At 37.9% G+C, this 21,050-nt stretch overlaps 1 protein-coding gene across 9 annotated transcripts in view; it reads left to right on the top strand.

Annotated features, from left to right (window-relative positions):
- The window catches only part of syne2b (spectrin repeat containing, nuclear envelope 2b), a 127,343-nt gene that overhangs the window by 50,138 nt on the left and 56,155 nt on the right, over window positions 1–21,050 (top strand). For 6 of the 9 annotated variants that reach the window (XM_053232639.1, XM_053232643.1, XM_053232641.1 and 3 more), the window contains exons 60-77: window positions 59–393; window positions 475–619; window positions 710–910; window positions 2,485–2,744; window positions 3,718–3,877; window positions 6,723–6,878; window positions 7,811–7,951; window positions 8,698–8,880; window positions 9,495–9,632; window positions 10,462–10,647; window positions 11,342–11,446; window positions 11,538–11,690; window positions 12,404–12,496; window positions 13,597–13,731; window positions 14,452–14,622; window positions 15,923–16,036; window positions 18,236–18,334; window positions 20,097–20,417. In XM_053232639.1, the coding sequence (XP_053088614.1) occupies window positions 59–393; window positions 475–619; window positions 710–910; window positions 2,485–2,744; window positions 3,718–3,877; window positions 6,723–6,878; window positions 7,811–7,951; window positions 8,698–8,880; window positions 9,495–9,632; window positions 10,462–10,647; window positions 11,342–11,446; window positions 11,538–11,690; window positions 12,404–12,496; window positions 13,597–13,731; window positions 14,452–14,622; window positions 15,923–16,036; window positions 18,236–18,334; window positions 20,097–20,417 (3,096 nt within the window). The remainder of the gene's footprint in view (window positions 1–58; window positions 394–474; window positions 620–709; window positions 911–2,484; window positions 2,745–3,717; window positions 3,878–6,722; window positions 6,879–7,810; window positions 7,952–8,697; window positions 8,881–9,494; window positions 9,633–10,461; window positions 10,648–11,341; window positions 11,447–11,537; window positions 11,691–12,403; window positions 12,497–13,596; window positions 13,732–14,451; window positions 14,623–15,922; window positions 16,037–18,235; window positions 18,335–20,096; window positions 20,418–21,050) is intronic. The other 3 variants (XM_053232640.1, XM_053232646.1, XM_053232645.1) reach the window with 3 other exon arrangements.

A 21,050-nucleotide genomic window follows, 5' to 3' on the forward strand; every position in this document is an offset into this window, starting at 1 on the left:
TCCAAACTCAATGATTTTAAAATATAAACTGTAAATTAATTTGACATACTCTTCCTAGGTGGACCTGTCCAAAGCAAAGGAATCATTGAAAACCTATTCTCGTGGAGTCAGAAGTGCGATTCAGTTCCTCCAGAGGACTGAATCTGTTCTCCTCCCGTCTCTCTGCTCACCAAGGAGCTGTTCAGAAAGACTGAAGGATGTCCAACAGGCCCTGTTAACTTTAGACAAAGAGTTCCAATCCCCTCTCACTGAAATTCAGACTCTTGCTCCCTTCAGTCCCTTATTTTCAGCACAGAAGGTAGAACAATTACAAGTTGAGATTCTAGGTTGCCTTTTGGTCCGAATGTCCACTCTTAAAGCCCAGGCCCAGCTGAGACTAGAAGCATTGGAGAGGTACATAATAACTGAAACGTTTCTTATTTTTTTTTGTCCTGGATCAGTAGTTTATACTGTAATTGTCCTTTGTCCTGTAAGGTGTGTTAACAGCCAGAGAAGCACCCGTGTGTGCTACGAAGAGCTGTGCCGACGTGTCCGGGACTCAGAAACAACCCTAGCGGAGTGCGCCTCTAAAAAAATCACATCTCAGATGGACTGCCGTGACCAGCAAGAAACACTTAAAGTAAGAAAAGTGTTTATGGCATGCATACTGTAGGTAAGGATTTATTTTAATGTTAAAAAACAAACTTGTTTTATCCTCTTGGCTGTTCAGACACTGGTTAAAGAGGTCGACATGCTGCCTGGCAAACTGGATGAGCTAAGAGAGTGGTGTCCAGTACAGGGTTGCCGTGGCAACAGGGACGATGCTGTAAACTCCCTCTGGGGTCAGGTTGCCAGGCTGCGACAATGCGCCAGACATCTGCTCGAACACTCAGAGCGGAGGGGACAGGAATGGATACACGTCGGAAAGAGTGTAAGTTACATCACATCTCAACCTGATGTCATGAGAAGTTTCATATGAATTTTATGTTTTCATCACTGCAGGTTTGAGGTGTAAGGTGACATTGCAGGGGGTTCATGAGACTTAAAATTGTAAAAAAATAAAATTAAATAAAGAAAGAAAGAAATAGTAAATATGTTAATATACCCCGATCAGCCATAACATTAAAACCACCTGCCTAATATTGCGTAGGTTCTCCTTATGCTGCCAAAACAGCTCTGACCTGTTGAGGCATAAACTCCACAAGACCTCTGAAGGTGTGCTGTGGTATCTGGCACCAAGACCTTAGAAACAGATCCTTTAAGTCCTGTAGGTTGCGAGGTGGGACCTCCATGGATCGGACTTGTTTGTGCAGCACATCCCACAGACACTCAATCAGATTGAGATCTGGGGAATTTGGAGGCCAAGTCAACACCTTGAACTCTTTGTCATGTTCTTCAAACCATTCCTGGTCCCCTGTCAGTGGTTTTAATGTTATGCTTGATGGGTGTATTTTACACATTAAAAAATAAAATGCTTTAAACGACAGTTTTTGTCAATTTTTACAAAAGCTTCGCTTAAAATTTCAAGGCATACTTGATGCAAATCATTTTGGATGACGTAATTCAGCTGACAAAAAGTTTGGAAACCCCAGATCCAAGACGATGTGATTTGATACAAAGAAGTTGTAAGAAAAGGTACAAATGTAAACCCTCCCCTAAGCCTTAACCTTAACCTTTGGAACTTTGTGCGTATTTTTACGAATACATTATATTATATATAAGTTTATAAAATTATGATTACAATATATTTATTGATATTATACAAAATATATGGCAAAAACCTTTTAAACTGGTGTTCAACTCATATTTTTGAATATTACTAATTAGAAATGGTTATGTTTTGTTTTGTAACAGCGTTTGACGTTACCAATTTTTAGCCTAGCGCAACAGACTCTGAACAGCCATCAGTTTTAGACTTGAAATGGTGGTGAGAATAAACGCATACTTCTCTATCTGTTTTTTAAAGAGGAAGAACTGTTTACGCCATCAGGTTTAATTCTCTGAGCAAGCCATTTTGTCACTTTTTTTTTTTTTTTTAAATCAAACAAGAAAGGGTAGATAAAAAAAAGGCATGTCTGTGAAAGACCTAATATCTCTAGCCATGTAGCTAGTCTCTGGTTTGATTAGCTGCCTTTAGCTAAGTAATGTACGTTATGCTGCAATATACTGTACTTGGAAAAAACTGACCTCTGATCAGTCAGGAACTCGGGCAACATCCACCTTGACACTTCGAATTCTCTGACATAAACTCACCTGACTTCGCGACAATGCATACACAGTAAACTGATTTCTGAACTACAGCAATTTTTTTTTTGCGGTGTTTTATGAAGTGTCTGGTTCAGTCTGTTGAACTACTTTGCTAGGTCCTCAAGGTAATTAGCCTTGAAGTGTACAAAAAAAGTGACAAGGAATTGGGTTCTTCTGGCTCTCAAATCTCTTGACACTTCACAAGTGGGCTTCCCTGTACTTGCCTGTGAGCTTGTATGCTGGATTTTGGTTTCATAGATGGAGAAAGCATCATCTGTCCTGGAGCAGATGGAGGCTGAGTTGCCTGAGAGCAGCAGAGAGAAGGCTACTGCTGAGGAGCTTCAGGAGCTGCTGCAGTTTTGGTCACCGTACCAGGACAGACTGGACTGCGAGCATCGAGCTCTGTGTGCACTGGAACTGCGAGTTGCTAGGCTACTGAGAGTCCCCTCCCACTTGGAACAAGCCCCGCCCATTCCACTGTGTCAGGAGCTGCAAGCCATGCAAGAGCGCTATCACAGGTCAGAAGTCACCATTTTATGTAATCATTATCATTATATTTATTCACTTTACAGCTTAGCAAGGTTAGTTTGCTCATTGTAGAGCGGTAGAAATATTTTGTCACATCCTGGAAATGAATGTAATTACTGTAACATTGGACATAATGGCGAAACTGAATCAAATTTGGACCTCATTATTACATTCCAGAGGGAACAAACAAGGACACAATTGCAGTATACACAGTTAGCTTGGCTGAGCAAGTATGGGATTGCGTCATTCTTTCTTTTTTGTTTTTAATTTCAAAGTAAGTTCTGTTTTTGTCCAAAATGATGATACTATTTTTCTCTACATACTCTGTTATCTGTTTTAGGATGAGAATTTTGATGTTTGGCATATTACCGCTACACTAAGGCAGAGGTGCTAACATCTGTGGTTTGGTTGTAGCATTTAAGTTTTATTTACTTCTTGCTACAGCAATACGGTAGAGACCTGAAAAACGCTTTTCTGATTTTCATTTAAAGCCCATCAGTAATGGTTGCCTGGTAGAAAAAAAAATGGAATCACTGAAGGGGAAAGGACAAGGGAAGCAAAAAAAGATGTGTATTTGCTTCGCTTCATGCTGACTTTATCTGTGTGAACTTTGACAGGTTTTTTTTTTTTTTTTTGGAAGATTCACAAGTGCCAGTAGAAACCAAGTGGGCGAGACTGTGTTCGCTTTGGTGGGTAAAAAAAAAAAAAAAATGGAAGAGTATACACTGGACATTTGCCTTGCTGTTTTCTTACTGTGGAAAAAAAAAAGAACTTGCCCACTAGGACAATGATAAAATTATTTTTCCCTGTCTGCCTGCTAGGATAGTTTTGTTAGCAGTATCAACACATCTGCAAATGAATGCACAGTCCACGAAGCTCCAGTCACATCACCAAGTTTAGACAGGTGTGTTCTCAGAGAATATTCCCAGGTATTGAAAAACCTTTGACCTTTATGTTTTGCAGTCTAAAGTCCCGGAGTGCTCAGGGTCGTAAGGCAGTGCAGGCGGAGATGGAGGAGAGGACGAAGGTGTGTGAGGAGCTGCAGGAGATCCGGGATTGGCTCGTAGCTGCAGGGGCTGTGATGTCAGAGCTAGAGCAAGCGCCCAGCACAGAACGGCTGCAGGTGGGTTTATCTAAAACCATTTTAAAATAGCTACAGACAAAAACCCCGTTAGCAACAATTTGAGCAAATGCACATCTTTCAATGTTATAAATAAGTTGTTCTGACATGGTTGTTATAATGCACTAAGAAATAAATATAGTAACTATAATAAACCAGTCAATTTCCACACATCTTAAGGAAAGAGCACATTCTCATCAACATTTTGAATTATTTGACATCTTGTTATAGAGCAATAAAGTTAAAGACCACCTGACAGGTTGGCAACTTCCCTCTTTTCCAGTGTTTCCTTGAATAATGTTGCTGATGAGCACTGAAGTGGTTCCGCATCTGCATAATGTTTTTTTCTTTCTTAAAAAAGCTAGCACCCAGAATCCAGAAGTTGGAGTTAGAATATCATAAATCTTTGCTATAATTTACGTATTTTTTGTTGTTGTTGTTTAACTCTAACGATTTGCACTTCCCAAAGAACAGCCCAAGGCTCACCCTTACTTCACCTGGATATCGTAGATTTGTAGCTAAGTGCTGCTGCTGTAATCATAGGGACTGTCCTGTGTTCACCCTAGGACTCTCATTCTCATATCGGCTCACGCTGAACATCCTTACTGTTTTGAGTCTGGGTTCTTCCTTGTGCCATGTCAAGTTTTTCTTCACCACTTTCACTATGGTTTGCTCATTAGGGATCTAAATCTATATCCAGATTTCTGTAAAGCTGCTTTGTAACAACATCTGTTGTTAAAAGCACTGATAAAACTGAATTGAATTGGACATTCATACTGCTACTGACATTTAGTTTCTGTGGAGAAATGCTCCTGGAAGCCATTGTGGCAGTTAGTTTTATGTTTCATGGTTTAAATAATGCGCCAGCTTGACTGAGGCGTTGTTTGGTCTGAATAGGGCTTGCTTTCTAGTAAACGTTATTCTGACTCTTAGGCTGCATGCCAGCTCCAGTCGAGATAATCCTCACCGGCAGCAGAAATTCGCAATTTTTTTTTCCTTCGTTTCTTGTAAAAACTCACGTCGCAGTCCTCTTTGTCTCACTGAATGTCTCTGTTTCATTCCCAATATACCCCTCTCTCACAGTTTCTTCCTATTGTGTAAACTCCCACAGGCCAAACAGCTTGGTCATTATGTTCTCATCATTTCCGTCATGTGCAGTAAGAATGAGCCAGTTACAGATATTATAGAGGGGTATCGATACACACACACACAAACTCCCATACCTTTGTGTTTTACCTTACATGCGTATTTTCAAGCCTGACCCTAAGGTCGAGAGTGATGTCATCATTCATACACACATGTCCAAACGGACCTAACGTACACTTGGTGTCTCTATCATCATTCACGACTAAAAATCCACCATGGGAATACAGCGTTATAACTGTTTTAGTGTCTTGTATCCTTTATTTCTGACTCAGGCTCAAATAACTCATTACAATATGAATAGAGGAAGCCGAGTATTATCTGCTGCCCAGGGGCTGAAAGGTGAAGAGGGCTGATGCTTAGCAGCACAGAGAAAGAGAAAGAGAGAGCGGTTTAGAGTACACTGCATGGGATTCATTCATGTGGAGCTGAGAGTCTGGCAGAAACCTGGTAAACGGTAGCCGCTAAACCGGTAAGATGCGCCGCCACAGATTGTGATTAAATGATATTCAATGGTTAAATGAAGGCTTGAAAAAATAGCAGTGCTGTTTGTTTCATACTTAATTTGACTTATTTCAAGACAGAAACTGGCAAAATATGCTTGCATCATCCTAACCTTTTGTTCCCTTGATATCATCCATGCAGGGTTTTTTTTTTTTTTTTTTTGGCTAAATTACACTATGATAGAACTGGTACTTCTTGGTTTGTTTCTCTGCTTAAACTGGCATAAACACTACTACACTACATCTAGAGCTACACTGATTTCTGTAAAGCTCTTTTGTGCTCCTGAGTGGTGCAACAGAAATTGTCAGGAGATTGCGTTTCGAATCCCGACCATGACACTGGTGTCCATGAGAGCAAAATTGGCCGTGCTGTCTAGGTGGGAGGGGCGTACTCTCTCACCACTGTCAATCACAGCGACACTAGCCAATCTGGGCGTCTGTGAGCTGATGTGTGTGGAAGAGGGTAGCTAGTGCTTTCCTCCGCGTGTGTTAGATTCCCCTGTGCCTCGGCATGAGCAACAGTTCGTAAAGATGCAGTTGTGTGGTTTTTACGTGACTCAGAGGAAGCATGTGTTAGGCTTCACCATCCCCAGTTGGCAGCTGTTTATTATAGGGAAAGTCGGCTGGTGGGTAGGAATTGGCCAAGACCAAATTAGGGAGAACATGAAGGGGGGAAAAAAAACTATAAACAAATAAAATTTAATTGAACTGTAACTTAGAAAACATATCCCACATATACTGTCTGCTTATTAGATTATGAGATCATGTATAATCCTCAAGGAAAATTTTGTGTGTTTAAGAAATGAAAACAGAGCCTGATTTAAAGAAAAAAACATCCACCCTGAAAGTGTTGCATATTAGTTGACCTGATCTTCAGTTCCATCCAAGATGTATTTAGTAATGAAATGCTGAGAATTTTTGGTTACACATCTTTCATTAGCATGTTGCTATATTTCCACTTTCCTCCATTACTCATAATGCTGTTTGGCTACCTGCTGATAGTGGTGAAGTGGGATTTAACCTTTGGTTCTAACGAGAATGATGCGGCGGCACTTTAGTCCTTCAGTTTTTCCAGTACTTTCAACAGTACACTCTGCTCAAACAGATCAGCTTCCAAATATAAAACTTTTAAATGCATGTGTCATCTCGTAGATCATTAAATGAATTGAATGACCAAAAAAATCCTCTCCTTATCTCTGTAGGAGCTTCACTCTGAGCTGTGTACCCAGAAGGCTGTGCTGCAGCGCATCATGGAGGGTCTTAGGATGAAATATTCAGATATGTACACTCTGGTTCCCATGGAGATAGATGGCCCACTACAGGAAGTCTCTCACTCACTACAGGAAGTGGTAAAGCAGGTAAGGAGTCATTACAAACCTCGATCTTGTTTTTTCGTTTTCATTTCGGTGTGTCCAAATCCCATTTGCGGCTGAGCTGCATGCCTGGAGTGAAGTTAATTTACGTTGGATTATTTTACATTATTTCCTTACATTATTACTTTACATTTTTTTTACTTTACATTATTACTTTACATTATAAAACTATCGATTAACAAGACACAAAACTTGAAAAGCCTTAAAAACTTTCAAAGGTTACTGAAGTTCTCTGATGTTGTTTTTCATGACTGCTGAATTAGAGGCAGGAACTTCTCACTCATAAACAGACAGGTCCTTGTACCTGCTGTCTCACACACACACACACACACACACACACACACACACACACACACACACACACACACACTAGCTGTGTTAGATAAGCCACCTGCGGCTTGTGCTCTCCATCCTGCTCATTACAGCTTGGACCTCCTGTGGTGTGTGTGTGTGTGTGTGTGTGTGTGTGTGTGAGAGAGAGAGAGAGAGAGAGTCTGTGTCTGTGTCTGTGTGTATCTGTGTGTTTCTGTTACTCCTTATCCCTGCATTGCCACCACCTGCTGTTTTGACCTGTTGCCATACTAATTTTGTAGAAAATGGGTCACTGGGGAAACTTTGAAGCTTTTAAATCCAGCCTTGCCTGAGTTCGGTTCAGAATTTTAATCCTTATCTATGACACAAGGAACATAATCATTGTAACTATGTACATTTTCTTTAAATCTCATTGTACTTATTGAATTATTTATGTTAGTTACTGAACAACCTGCTTTATGATGAATATAAATAATTAGACAGGAGGAAAAGGGGTTAATTTCACATCTGGCTTTGAGGAGACTATGTGATGAAAGATGATGCATTAAATATTTTATCAGTACTTCGGTCATTAACCCCCAAGCCCCTCTCTCTCTCGTTTTCAGGTGGAGGTGGCTGTGCAGAAGAGTGGCCCGTTACACAGGCTAGATGCTAAACTCTCAGAGATTAACACAGCCCTGGATGCCGTACAGAGCAGACTGAGGAACAAGTGTCCTAATGTCGCTGAAGCTGAGAGTGCACTGAAGGTTCGACTCACTCACTGGGCATGCAGTGAGATTTCAGACACAAACTTATACACTCAAACGTCACAATTCATCATATTTTAATCACAATTAGATTGAGATTAGATATAAATGTTTATTTACTCATTAAATCACAACTTTCTGCTCTAATTATTTAAGTCTAAATATGTCATTTTGACACAGAGGAATATAAAACACAATATGAAAGAGTTTATTTAAAAGTGCGAAGTATTTTATTCCTAAAATACCAAAATATTTGTGAGAATCATGATTTCTAAATTGAGCAAACCTTGTGCAGTTATTATTTTAACCATTATCATACAGTCCTAGCATAAAGAGCACTGAAATCTTATCTTGTTTTTATTCCAGATTTGTCAAGATCATATAGAGGAGGTTCTACACTCAGAATGATACCAAGTCAAATAGATTAATATCTTTATTCGTGTTCACTGTTTAAAGCAGTGTTCCTGTACTGCATATAACATGCTTAAGTCACCTATTCCCCTTTTTTGACTTGGCTTTGCTACCCTAGGGTGAAGTAGTTAACATGACTGTACTTAAGCATCGCATTCTGACTCAGTTCAAATGGATTCTCTTTGCCTTGAGCTGCACCTGGCCACTAGCACACCGTGAACTGCACATCAGTAGTATACATGGGCAAAAACACTTACAATTAAACAGTTAAAAACACAAGGAACATCTAAGGTTTGTAATTAGCTATGGTTGAATATGTGTATCTTCTCCTGTAGCGTGTCTGGGACGAATTGGATGGCTTACACTCGCGTCTCGCAGAGGTTGAAGTGGAGCTTCAAGACCTCAGTGAGGAGAAACCGGAGGAGACGCAAGCCCTCATGGAGAAACTGTCTCAGACCCAGCAACTACACACAAGCCTTTCCAAACAAGCCGAGGACAGAACGGCCTTCCTCAACAAGGCACGGCTAATATAATTCTGTTTTTATTGACTGAAAGCAGTAATTTACTTTTACATTATTTAACACACACTCTTATCCAGGCTGTCTCACAGAAGTGCACATTATTATTATTGTTTTTTTTTTTTTTAAACTAGTGTGTGTACTAATGTCATCAGTATCAGGTGTCAAGGTGTGTTATGATTTGAATTAAACAAAAAAAGGTGTAGCAACATTAAATTAAAAATCATCTAACTGTATATGAACGGTATATGCATGTTTGTTCCCTTTTTAAAAGTTATTAAAGGCCCCTAAAACAGAAAAAAAAATAAATAAATACACCAGATGACACGGGAACCCCAATACGATAAACCGTGAGCAAAAATAAATAAGTAGAAAGTGTAAACTGAAAGCTATTTTATATCATTTAAAACTCCCATGTATTAATTAAAAATGGAAAATATTCTAAAACAATATTCCATATTAATTTAAATTTAAAATGCAATAAGTTAATCAGCCAGAAAATGTACACATTTTAAATGCATATAATGCACACTGGTTTTTAATCTGATCTTGGTGTGTTTTCCTCTGTGTGTGTGTGTGTGTGTGTGTGTGTGTGTGTGTGTGTGTGTGTGTAGATACATGGTTGGCTACAGGAGCATGAGGAGATGGTGAAAGGATCTCAGAGCTGGATTACTGAATCTCAGTCATGGTTGACCGCACCGTATACCTACACTACTGCGAAATGTCTGGACAGCCATGTTAATGCTCTACAGGTGAAGCATTGGATACACTACTGTTCTTTGAAAATCCTAACAGACTATGAAAGGACTGGGTCTTCTGCACTTTTGCACTTTACCACTTATTTTTGTAGAATTTTTTTTTCAGGAGGCTGAAAAATTAAAGAAGACACTAATGACTGGGAGAGCACACATATCCCACTACCATTATTATTCCATCATTATTCCATTAAACACACAAGTAACTCTCAGAGCATTATAATTATATTAAAAAATAAAACAAATGATAAGATGTGCTGGATCAAGTGCTGTTTTATAGGCTGCTGAATAATGAGCGTATTAAACCAAATGATTAATGTGATCATTACAACTAGGACTATTCATAGAGCAGTATATAGGCAGTACACTAGACTCCTGTTAAATGTTTATTTCAATGCTCACTGTCTTCTGACTCATTTATCATCATATTAGTCGTAATTTTTCATTTTTAAATTGCCTCTTGCTTTTATGTTACATCATATAACAATGACAGGAAAGAAACTTTCCTTCTTCACTCTGCAATTTGTATCCCACATACCACAACTCTGCGTACACGTAACTTTGTTGAATTTCTCGTACAGGGGATCCATAAAGGTACATCTTATCTATCTTTCCCAGCATAAATACTGACATAACTTTTCAGCTTAAGTCTCTGAATTGTTAGGATTTCTTAACTGTCAATGCTACACAGCTGTACCATGACTGTTAAAAGTCTAGCAGCCACTCACACACACACACACACACACACACACACACACACACACACACACTTATTGCATGCCAGGCTTCCATTTTATTTGTTATTTAGCCTAATGTTCTTTTGCAGATGGTTCTTGATGACTCGGCGCAGATTCGCCGGACTTTACAGGGATTTGAGAGTGTGTTGAAGGAGATGGCGAGTGTGTGTGATGTGAGTGGGCTTCAGCAGGAGCTGTGTGAAGCAGACCGGCGTGTAGCGGACATGCAGAGCAGCCTGCTGGGGCCTCTAAAAATATTAGAGCACGCTGCAGCTGTGAGTTTTGATATCTTAACTCTTATCTTCACTCCTCAAAGCGACAGAGAGTCTTACACAGGGAAGCTTATAGCTATCAGTTTAGCATTGCGCAAATTGCATTCCAAAAGCAGTACATAAGCATAACTTACCCACAATGTCATAAAATACGCACATTGTTTATGCTAAACTGTATTATAAGCTTCCCTTGCTTGCTATCTACATGGTGACCCATATGTCCAGCGTCAGAGGGTTAATGTTTATTTATAGATTTTTACAGACCATGATGTGTCTGAACAAGGAAGAATGAATCCAGATAATTCTACTCGTAGAAAATCAAAGTTGATTTAAAAAAGTGCAGGTATAGACAGAGAAAATTAGGAATGTTGAACATTTGCGTCAGCGCATTATTGGTACATGTAACAAAATTTGTTTTGACCATGTGAAAATTTTTGTATTGAGAAAAATGGTAGATATATTCATTTTTTATTGTTTTGCCCTCTTTTTATTGGTTTGCCATTTTTTAAAATTTATTTATTTATTTTATTTTTTATTTTTCTCCTATGATGCTGTACTTATGGGACTCCCTGTATATTAGCCTTGTACTAAACAGTTTTGTTTGATTTCATTTTTGGCCAAAGTGTTCCTTTAATTTGGTAACTGCAATATGCTGTGTGTGTATGTGTAAAGCTTTGCTGCTGTACTTCCTCCACAGGAAGTGGACGCCATGGAATCTGAGCTGAGGATCATGGAGAAAGACGTGACTGAGCTCAGATCAGCGCTCACCTCAAAGCAAGGCATCAGCCAGGACAAATTCAGGGTGTGTGTGTGTGTATGTTTTAAGTTTGTTATTATAAAAGGCTTTTCTCTTTATATGAAGTGCACTGTGTGGCTGTAATTTTTTTTATCAGGCTGCTGAAAACAGGATCGAGCTGATGAAGAGGACAGTAGCCGAACTGAAGAGTTGCAAGACCGGACTGCATTTGCCAGAAGGAGCAGAAAACACACTCACTGTGTTCAGTAGTGCTGACTTACTACTGAATAAACTGTTGGAGCTAGAGCAGGTAAGCACACACACTTATACACACATCCTGAGTTTGTGATAGGCTTTCTGTGGGTCAGCATGGGTGTGGTCTAAAGAGTATGGTATGTTTCACAAATTTTCATGGCCAAAAACCTGCCTACTTTCATAGAAAGGTCTAATTTGACTGACATCACCGAGTTCAGGATTCTGAACCTTGTGGCCAGAAAAGTGTACAAAACATATCCGACTCTCTCTTCAGCCTAAGAGCGAAACCAACAGAGGCATAGCCAAGGTCAAATTGGATCAGCCAAACTCAACCTTGATCATGAAATCGCTTTTTTAGATATATGTCTCAACTACTGCTTTAGATACAATACTGCATTTAATTAAGCAATCATAATTAACCAAATATTACCCAGCTTGCTAGTGAACTCGTTTGCCGGTTTTACTTACATAATTAAATAATTCCGCTGCTGTTAACTAGCTAGCTGACTAGCTATATAACTACAGACAGCGTCACCCAGAGAGGTACCGTTAATGTTCGCTAAGCTAAATACGTTATCGCAGTGCTGCTAAAAGCATATATTGTGTAGTTAAAACCATTATTTTATGATAAGCTTCACTTTGAGGTGAAGAAATGAAAAAGAGAAAGAAAAGCTCTCTGTGATGCCACATGTTCAAATTTGCTATTAGTTAATCAGGATGGTTCCATTATGGTTAAACGTTGCACTGATTTGCCGTTTCTCCTCTTAGCTGGCGCTGGAGCACACTGTCGTGGTATCAGAGCCATGTGAGATGTCCTCCACACTCCGCGTTCCTCCCACCATCGCGGAAGAAGAACCTCAGGTACCAAGTACAGAGCAAATAAAGAATAAAACGTAACTGAGCAGTGATATAAAAATTCAAGGGTCTCTGAACGTTTAAAAAACAAATGCAGGAAATATCTCTTTGGTTTAATTTTTTTAATTACTTCATTGATTGATTGATTCAAAGAACACGAAAGAACTTTAATAAATAAATAAATGAAACAGAACAGTGTTCTAATAATTATAGATTTTTGATAATTAAAATTAATACATGAGGGAAGCTTTTTAATTGTTTTTTAGCTTTGTTGTTTTCATTTAAAGAGCTATATATTATATAGCTATTATAACTGTTTATTTTATTATTAAATTAAATAAATTAATGTATATATAATGTATAAAGTATAGAATAGACTAAGTATAGAATGAAAAAGAACTAAACTGTGTTATAATAATTATAGATCTTTGGTAATTGGAATTTTTTTTTAAAAAAATGCCTTGTTTTTATTTAAAGAACTATTTTTGCGTAACGTTTTTCTAATTTGATGACTTTTTATTTTTATAATCTATTTAAAGAACTGAAAGATTCAAAATAACTAAACTTTAATAATTCTAGATTATTTCAGTATTTAAAAAAATTAATATGTCCCGGAAGATTAAAAAAAAAAAAAAAAAAAAAAAAAAAACGCCTTGTCATTTGTACTTAAAGAAATTTCTTTTTTATTTACCTTTTTATTTTATTTTTATTTAAAGAACTCAAGAAAGAACCAAATTAAATAAATTAGTATAAAGTATAGCACAAACTACATAAAGAATGAAAAAAACCTTAACAGTTTTAAATAATAATAATACATATTTGCATATATGTACATAATAAATAACAATAATTACAATAAAGCGCAATAATTACAGATTGTTTGACAAATATATCTCCATATGTGTAGGAAGTTTTTTTAATGCCTTGTCTTGTTTTTATTTGAAGAACTTTAACAAAACAGTTTTGTGATGCATAAATTCAGGTGGATGAGCTAATGGCATATCAATGATTGAAAAAATTTGCAGCAGGTTCATGGCTCTGTGTGTGTGTGTTTGTGTGTGTGTGTGTGTGTGTGTGTGTCTTTGTGTGTGTGTGTGTGTGTTTAGGACGGTATTTTGGAGCAGGGGCAGGTGGAGATCGTCCGCATGACTGAGGATGTGTTGACACGATCTGGAGCCGTGCTGATGACCATAAAGGAAACGACACTCGAGCAGAGACTCGAATCATCAGCTCACACACAGGTTAAAACACACACACACACACACACACACACACACACACACACAAACACACTTTCATATGTGATATTGCATTATATGTGATAAATTGTTAACAGTGTCCGCTTTTATGCATAAATGGATATGTATTGTTCATCTACAGGTGGGTGTGTTCATATTGTATGGTAATTTTCTAATGTTAAAGTTAGTTGTATTAACTATAGTGTGTGTGATATTTAATTTCTAGTCTAACACATCCAGCACTTATATTTCAGATAAACACAGCTCATATCCTGTTTTACTGACTTTTATACGAAAAGCATTTTTAAGGCAGTTTATATTAAAAAGTTAACTTTACTCCGTATTTACTGATTCTGATTTGGTGTTAGATCATATCGTAGAAGTATTTTTAATCCTTATTCAAGTTATTCATGCTCTCATATTTTTTTGATACCCGATACCTCTGGGGAGTAATCACTGTCTTTGAACAGGAAGTACTTTGGGATAAAAGTGAAACATATGAGAATCTCATGAGGATTTTCTCCTTAAAAAAATTAGACGAAAAATTGATGCCCTAATATGAATAGAGGAGCTCATAGGTTTCATAGGTTTTAATTTTTTTAAAAAATCATAAAAAAGGCACAAGATGTTCCTTTCCTGAGATGAAGGGTAGGATTAGGTGTAGTGTAGATGGTAATATACCTGTATGTGTGTGTGTGTGTGTGTGTGTATTCAACATGACAGCAGCTAGGGCATGAGGAGGAGGAAGAGGAAATGTATGTGGATGTAAGAGAAGACACTGATGATGATGATGATGATGATGATTGCTATGAAGATGCAAGAGAAGAAAATGAAGGGATGAGAGAATCTCCTAGTGCTGCAGGCTGTGAGAGAGTGATGAGTTGTAACACGGAGGTAAAACATGGAGGCTTCAGGAGGAAAGAAAATAATTCTCTTCCATTTCCTTGTCTCTTCCATTTCTCGTCACCAGTTCACTCTTCTTCCGTGTCTCCTCTCAATGCTGCTTCTTCATTGTTTGGCGATTCTTTATCGCATATTGCTCATCGCACGTTTCTCCACCCAGAGCACCGTATCTCTCTAGACAACTTCCTTTCTTCTATCTATATTGCTGTTGTCGCCAATAAGGACCAACGCTGTGTGTGAACTAACCGATTTCCTACGGACTAATTGAGAAAGTTAATTAAAATTACAAAGTTAGATCAACTTTAGTTGTTTACCACTTAAACGCAATCGTAGAATTAGAGTTTTTTGAGGGATTTTTTTAAAAAAACAATTGAACACTTATTTTTTTGCCTTTTGAAAATTTTTTTATGACAGGATCCAAAAGCATTAAATATAAAAGGTAGATTATGCTTTAACAAAAAAAGACATGTTTAAGACATGTTTAAGACATAATATCTCCTCATATCTTTAAATATTTCCCAGAAGAAAGAGAGAGATTTAATTTATAAATCATCCAAGTGATCATTCTTCATTTAAAAAAAAAATTCCGACAAGTAAATCAAATGTCTCTGAATTCTTTCGATTTGTCCTTAATGAATTTTCTACTTTATTATTGCTTGGTGACTTCGAGTTTTGCGTAAACAGCAGGCTACATTACTTTATCCGTTTCACTGCATAATAGAGTGATGTTGCTCAAGTTAGCTAGCTGTATTACACAGTTGCTAACATGATATTTAACTAGCATTTAATCAAGATGATTAAAAAAATGAAGAAATGCAGACTTGTCATGCACACAATGATTCTGTGGATGTTTTTGTGTCTGGGTAAAATTATATTCTCAGCCCAACTTTAAGGGGTCACGAGCTGGACATCAGTCATATTTTTAAAAAAAGATTCATCTGTTTACTTCAGTCCATCCTTTTCTGTTCTACTTTATTCCCTGGAGTTCATGTCTTCTTTCTCACGCTTCATCACGTCTTCTTATCTCTACTATGCCTGGAATGTTTGCTCACTTCATGCCAGCTTTCTTAACAGAAATGCCGTTTTTTTTGTCCTGTCACGTGTGGAAGCACAGATTTGAGATATTTTGGTTTTACACACTACCTGTGTGCATGCATTCTCTCTTCCGCCTGTAGGTGGCACCGAAGTCACACCGTGGTCTTCGTGACTACTCACTTTTCCCCTCACGGTTGCAGTGTGTACTCGAGAGGTTTGAAATGCACATGCGAATAACTCATGTTTTATTGCGCAGGACACAGAGAGTGGAGGAACGACTGCTGCGGCTGCTGCTGCTGCTGCTGCTTCTGCTTCTGCTGCTGCTGCTGCTGATTCGTCAGAGCAGGAGAGGAAAGAATCAGACGCAGAGGTAACCCTTTAAAACCTAAGCCTAAAAGTATTCTCTTGGATTTACACTATAAAAGAATGTGGACACCTGACCATCACAGCTGTATGTAGGCCTTCCCCGAACTGTCGCCGCAAAGTTAAACATAACATAAACATAAACATAGATAAACATAGATGTGTTTACATGCTTTAGCATTAAGTTTTCCCTTCACTGGAACTAAGGAATCAAGCCCAAACATGTCCCAGCATAACAATGCACCTGTGCCCAAAGCGAGCTTCATGAAGACATGGTTTGCCAAGGTTGGAGTGGAAGAACTAGAGTGGCCTGCACAGAGCCCTGACCTCAACCTCACTGAACAATTTTGGGATGAATTTGAACGCTGACTGCATCCCAGGCCCAGTGCCTGACTTCACTAATGCTTTTATGGCTGAATGAGCACAAAACCCCACAGCAACACTCCAAAATCTAATGGAAAGGCTTCCCAGAAGTGTGGAGGTTATTATAACAGCAAAGTCGGGACTAAATATGGAATGGGATCTTCACAAAGCACATATGAGTGTTCTAGTTAGGTGTCCACAAACTTTTCTCCACATAATGTATCTTTATACGATTGATCAATGCACAATAGTGTGCAAAAAAAAAAAAAAAAAGAAGAAAAAAAACGATTTTTAGCCAATGTACTGCAAAAGCAACAGGAGCAAACATTATTAAAAATTTCAATAATTAACATGAAAAACTGATTTATGATTATTTAAGGTTGTTGTATATAGATATACTGTACATTACACCTACATAAGCCTTTCATAACACATAACATAAATATATATAAACAGTTATAAAGTCACATCCCAACAGTTTCCAGATTACTTGTTTTTATTTTGATGCCAATTTGACATTACAGGTGTCAGATTTTTGGGCAACCGTGCAGTATTCATAAGGCAACATGACACCTACATAAGCCTTTCATGACACCTAACTTAAGCATACATAAACATTTATAAACTCATATTCCATCAGGTTCCAGAACAATGTTGATAATGCAGTATGACACCAACATAAACCCTTAATAACAGCAGACATAAAGTCAGCCTGAAAGAGCTGTTCTAATGTATGTCGCTTGTCTCAAGTGTTTCATAACTTGTTTGTAGAGCTACATGACGCCTACATAAGCCTTTCATTACACCTAACAGACAGTTCATAAACATGCGTAAAGATCTATAAAGTTTTGATGGCATGTTGACATTACCCATGCGCCAGGTTACAGATTTACAGGCAAAACTTTACTTAAGAGCAGTGTACTTAATGCAACAGGGCACCTACAATGAACCCTTAATAACAGTTGACATAAGGTCAGCCTGGAAAACAGAGTTTCGATGATTCGAACCTATGTTACTAGCCTGAAGTGTGTTATGTAACTTCCTATTAAACATCAGTCACAGTCTTTATAATAGCTGATGTATGTAATAAATCTTTATAAGAGATTATATAGGTTTATGTCAATTGATATGGCTTTATATTATGAAGGGCTTAAGTAGCCCTGTGAACATGACATGCACATAGGCCCTTAATAACAGCTGATAAAAAAAAAAGTCTCATAAAGCCAGAAAAAACAACTTTGGTTCTAATCAATGTCACTTGACTCCACTGTTATGTAGCTTACCATCATATATGAAAAAAACAGACTTTAAAACAGCTGATGTGTGTGTAATAAGCCTTTTATAAGTGCTTGTGTAGGTTTTTATGGGTTTATGATGTAAGGGGCTTATGTAGGTGTCATTTAAGCCCTGTGAATATGACACAGACCCTTAATAACAGCTAAAACGAATCTATGTCACTAGGCTCTGTTATGTAGCTTGAAATCAGACATGGAAAAAGCATGTATGAGAAACACAGTCATTATAAGACCTGACGTATATGTTTAATAAGCCTTTATAAGTGTTTTTGCATAGTTATGTGGGTTTTTTCTCTCAAGAAGCGCTTGTGTAGGTGTCCTTGGGTAAACTGTTACCTAATTAATGGGAAAAAAAACACACAACATAATTTTGTGTCACTGAATCATTTCTGTGAGTCACTGCTATTAATTTTGTGATCATCAAAAACCAGTACTTGGACAATTTTAGCACCATGTGACGGGTGAGTGGTGTTCATGGTCGTCATGGAAGTAATGCATTTCATTCTGTACGCGGACCTGGTTTAGCCTTTTCCTCTTACTTTCTCCAGGCAGGTGAAGGCGAGTGCGTCGCCTCGGAGCCGAGCGATCCTGAAGCTGCGTCTAAACCAGAGGCTGCTGTGAGAACGCAATCTCCCCCCAGAGAGCTGGTAACCAAAACCCCATTCGTTAGAGAACTCTCCAAGTCTCCTCCCAGAGGCCAGCAGAAGTGTGTGGTCTCCTAGTGCTAGAGCTCCCTTTTTACGGAACTTCTCGGTCTTCTAGAAATAGACTTGCCTTCTAGAACCTGTACATCTGAATCATTCTAGAACTAGACTCGCTTTCTAGAACCTGTACACCTGAATCATTCTAGAACTAGACTCGCTTTCTAGAACCTGTACACCTGAAACATTCTAGAATTAGGACCCTTATGGCTTTTAAGTGCAGTGCATTTACATGGAGCCTTTGGCATTTTTTTTATTGGCAGGATTGTTAATGACGCTTATGAAAAATGAACAGAGCCAAAGATTTCTTTCTGACATGTTTACATCCTGGACATTCTCATAATCTTTTTGTCAGAGTGTTTTATTCCTCTTATGCCACAGCAATTTACCGGTGATTGCATTTAAAAAAAATAAATAAATTAACGAATGACGCATTGTACATTTTTATCCATTTAAAGTTACATTGTGGAACATCTGTAAACCAAGCTAACATTATAGCAGCAATAAACAGTCGTTCTCTCACCAGCCTTTCTTTTTTTTCCCTTTCTTGAAAGTAATATGACAAAAAAAATGCAGACTGTAATGCAGACTTTACTGTATTACAGAGAAATATGATGGAATTTGATGGAAAACTTAAACATACAGCTCCCCTTTGACTGTTGCAGAACTCTGGCACAGGAGATTCCTTTCTAAATAAAAAACTAAATAAACAATAACGTATTAGGACAAGCGGATTAATACAAACCCTGTCATTGTCAGTGCTGCTGTAATAGAAAATTAATCGACACTTTATGACCAATCAGAACAGAGCAATCACCAGTGCTGTGGTATAAAAATATTTAATTTCCAAAATAGGGTTTTTAATAAAATTTTGATCTGCTAAGTTTTTTTAATAGTATGCACAGTATCCAAAGGACTGACTTTTGAAATTTTAAATGTCTAATTAATATTAAACTTCCTAAGTTATACTGTACCTGAGAAAACATTCAAACGAATTTTGGAAATATCAGTGCCTCTTGAAAATTTTGGATAATGTTTAGTTTCCTAAGCACTTTATATAGCTAATAATTGCATGCTACTTTGAGCATTGTCTTCAGTTTGCTAAAGACAAAATGTCAGTGCTCTCCTAAATCCATTTTATAGCATGTGTTTCACCTAAGACTTACTAAGACCATGAGCTACAGATTGTATTATATGAAGTATAATACAACAGTGTGTATTACGAGCTGCCTTAATGAATGAGAATTTCTGTAAGCTCGAGTTAAAGATTTACTCACGTTGCCTGATGCTGATGAAAATTATGACGATTGATTTTTTTCCTAGAACGTGTTTACATAACGAACTACTTCAACGTGCGTAGTGTACATTTACACATTCTCATTTTTCTGAAATCGGAGTTTTGAAATGCAATCAGGAGAATAAAGTGCTTTTTTGTTTTGTTTTTTTTGTTTTTTTTTATTATTATTATAATTTATGCTTTTTATTCTCGTCATGTTTCCATGTAAATGCACCGATGTAACTCTTAACACTGCGCATGCTCTCTCTTTCTTCATCCCGTCTTCCACCTCTGTGAACAATTTTGTCTGATTTGAAGAAAAAAAAAAAAAAAAAAAAAATGAAACATAATTTAAAAAAAAATAAATAAATAAAAATAAACCCCCTTAAAATCTACCTCTACGTCGTCTCTTTTTCTCTTTCTGTGTGTCAGGAGCGTGGTGCATGGAAGGGGAAGCAAATCGAGTCAGAGAGGCTGAAGACACACACCAGCAGCACACCACCCATGTTTAGAGAGGTCTCACACACTCATGTAGAAACCACAGACTCTCAGGAGACTGTAACCCCACTCCAAGTCATGCACAATTCAGCCGAGGAGGCGTTAAGGCGAGAGGAGTTAACGTCTCCGGTCTCAGGCTCCAAAGATACACACAGTGTTATAAATTCAGATCAGGGGCCACACACACCAGTCCTTTCTGCACCGTCGTTAGAGCCGACATTTACACGCCGTCATGAGAGGACAGCGGACAGCCTGGTAAGCAGGTGTTAAAATGTCTTCGTTCTCAATGTGTAGTCCCCAAAATCTCACCCGTGTATCTCCTCCAAAACCTACCGTACTCATCTTCAACTCACATGCTAACACTTTACACCCCTGTATGAGGTCAAAGTGTGAACTACTCAACTAGTGAAACCACTATTACCCTTAATTACCCAGGAAAGACGAGTGTGAATCTTACACGCTTTCACTTTCATTATGCTTCTTTGATTCAGTTCAGTACTGACCACAACTAAGTTCTAAACCCCATCCAGGAAAAAAACAGAGATCCATCTAGGATAAACCTTCAGATCAGTTAACTCCTTAATATCACAACATATTATTCATCTTAAAGCATACGATAATCATCAATTAATACTAGAAGTTAGTACGGTGAAACTAATTTATTGACGAGAGTGAGCAATAGCGGATCATTTATAGGGACAGGTATTAAAAACGTCACTATTTGACAGATATAAACCAATGGTTTGTTGATTTCATCGCCTTTTTTTGCCCAATCGTGGGCAGCGTGCTCACTGCCCCACTTAGCTTCCATTGACTTTTTTTTTTTGACCTAGTGGTTAAACTACAACAAGCGCTAATAGAAGCCCACTGGGGCAGGAATCATGATGC

The sequence above is a fragment of the Pangasianodon hypophthalmus genome, chromosome 3 (genome assembly GCF_027358585.1).
Source record: "Pangasianodon hypophthalmus isolate fPanHyp1 chromosome 3, fPanHyp1.pri, whole genome shotgun sequence".
Classification (NCBI taxonomy): Eukaryota; Metazoa; Chordata; class Actinopteri; order Siluriformes; family Pangasiidae; genus Pangasianodon; species Pangasianodon hypophthalmus.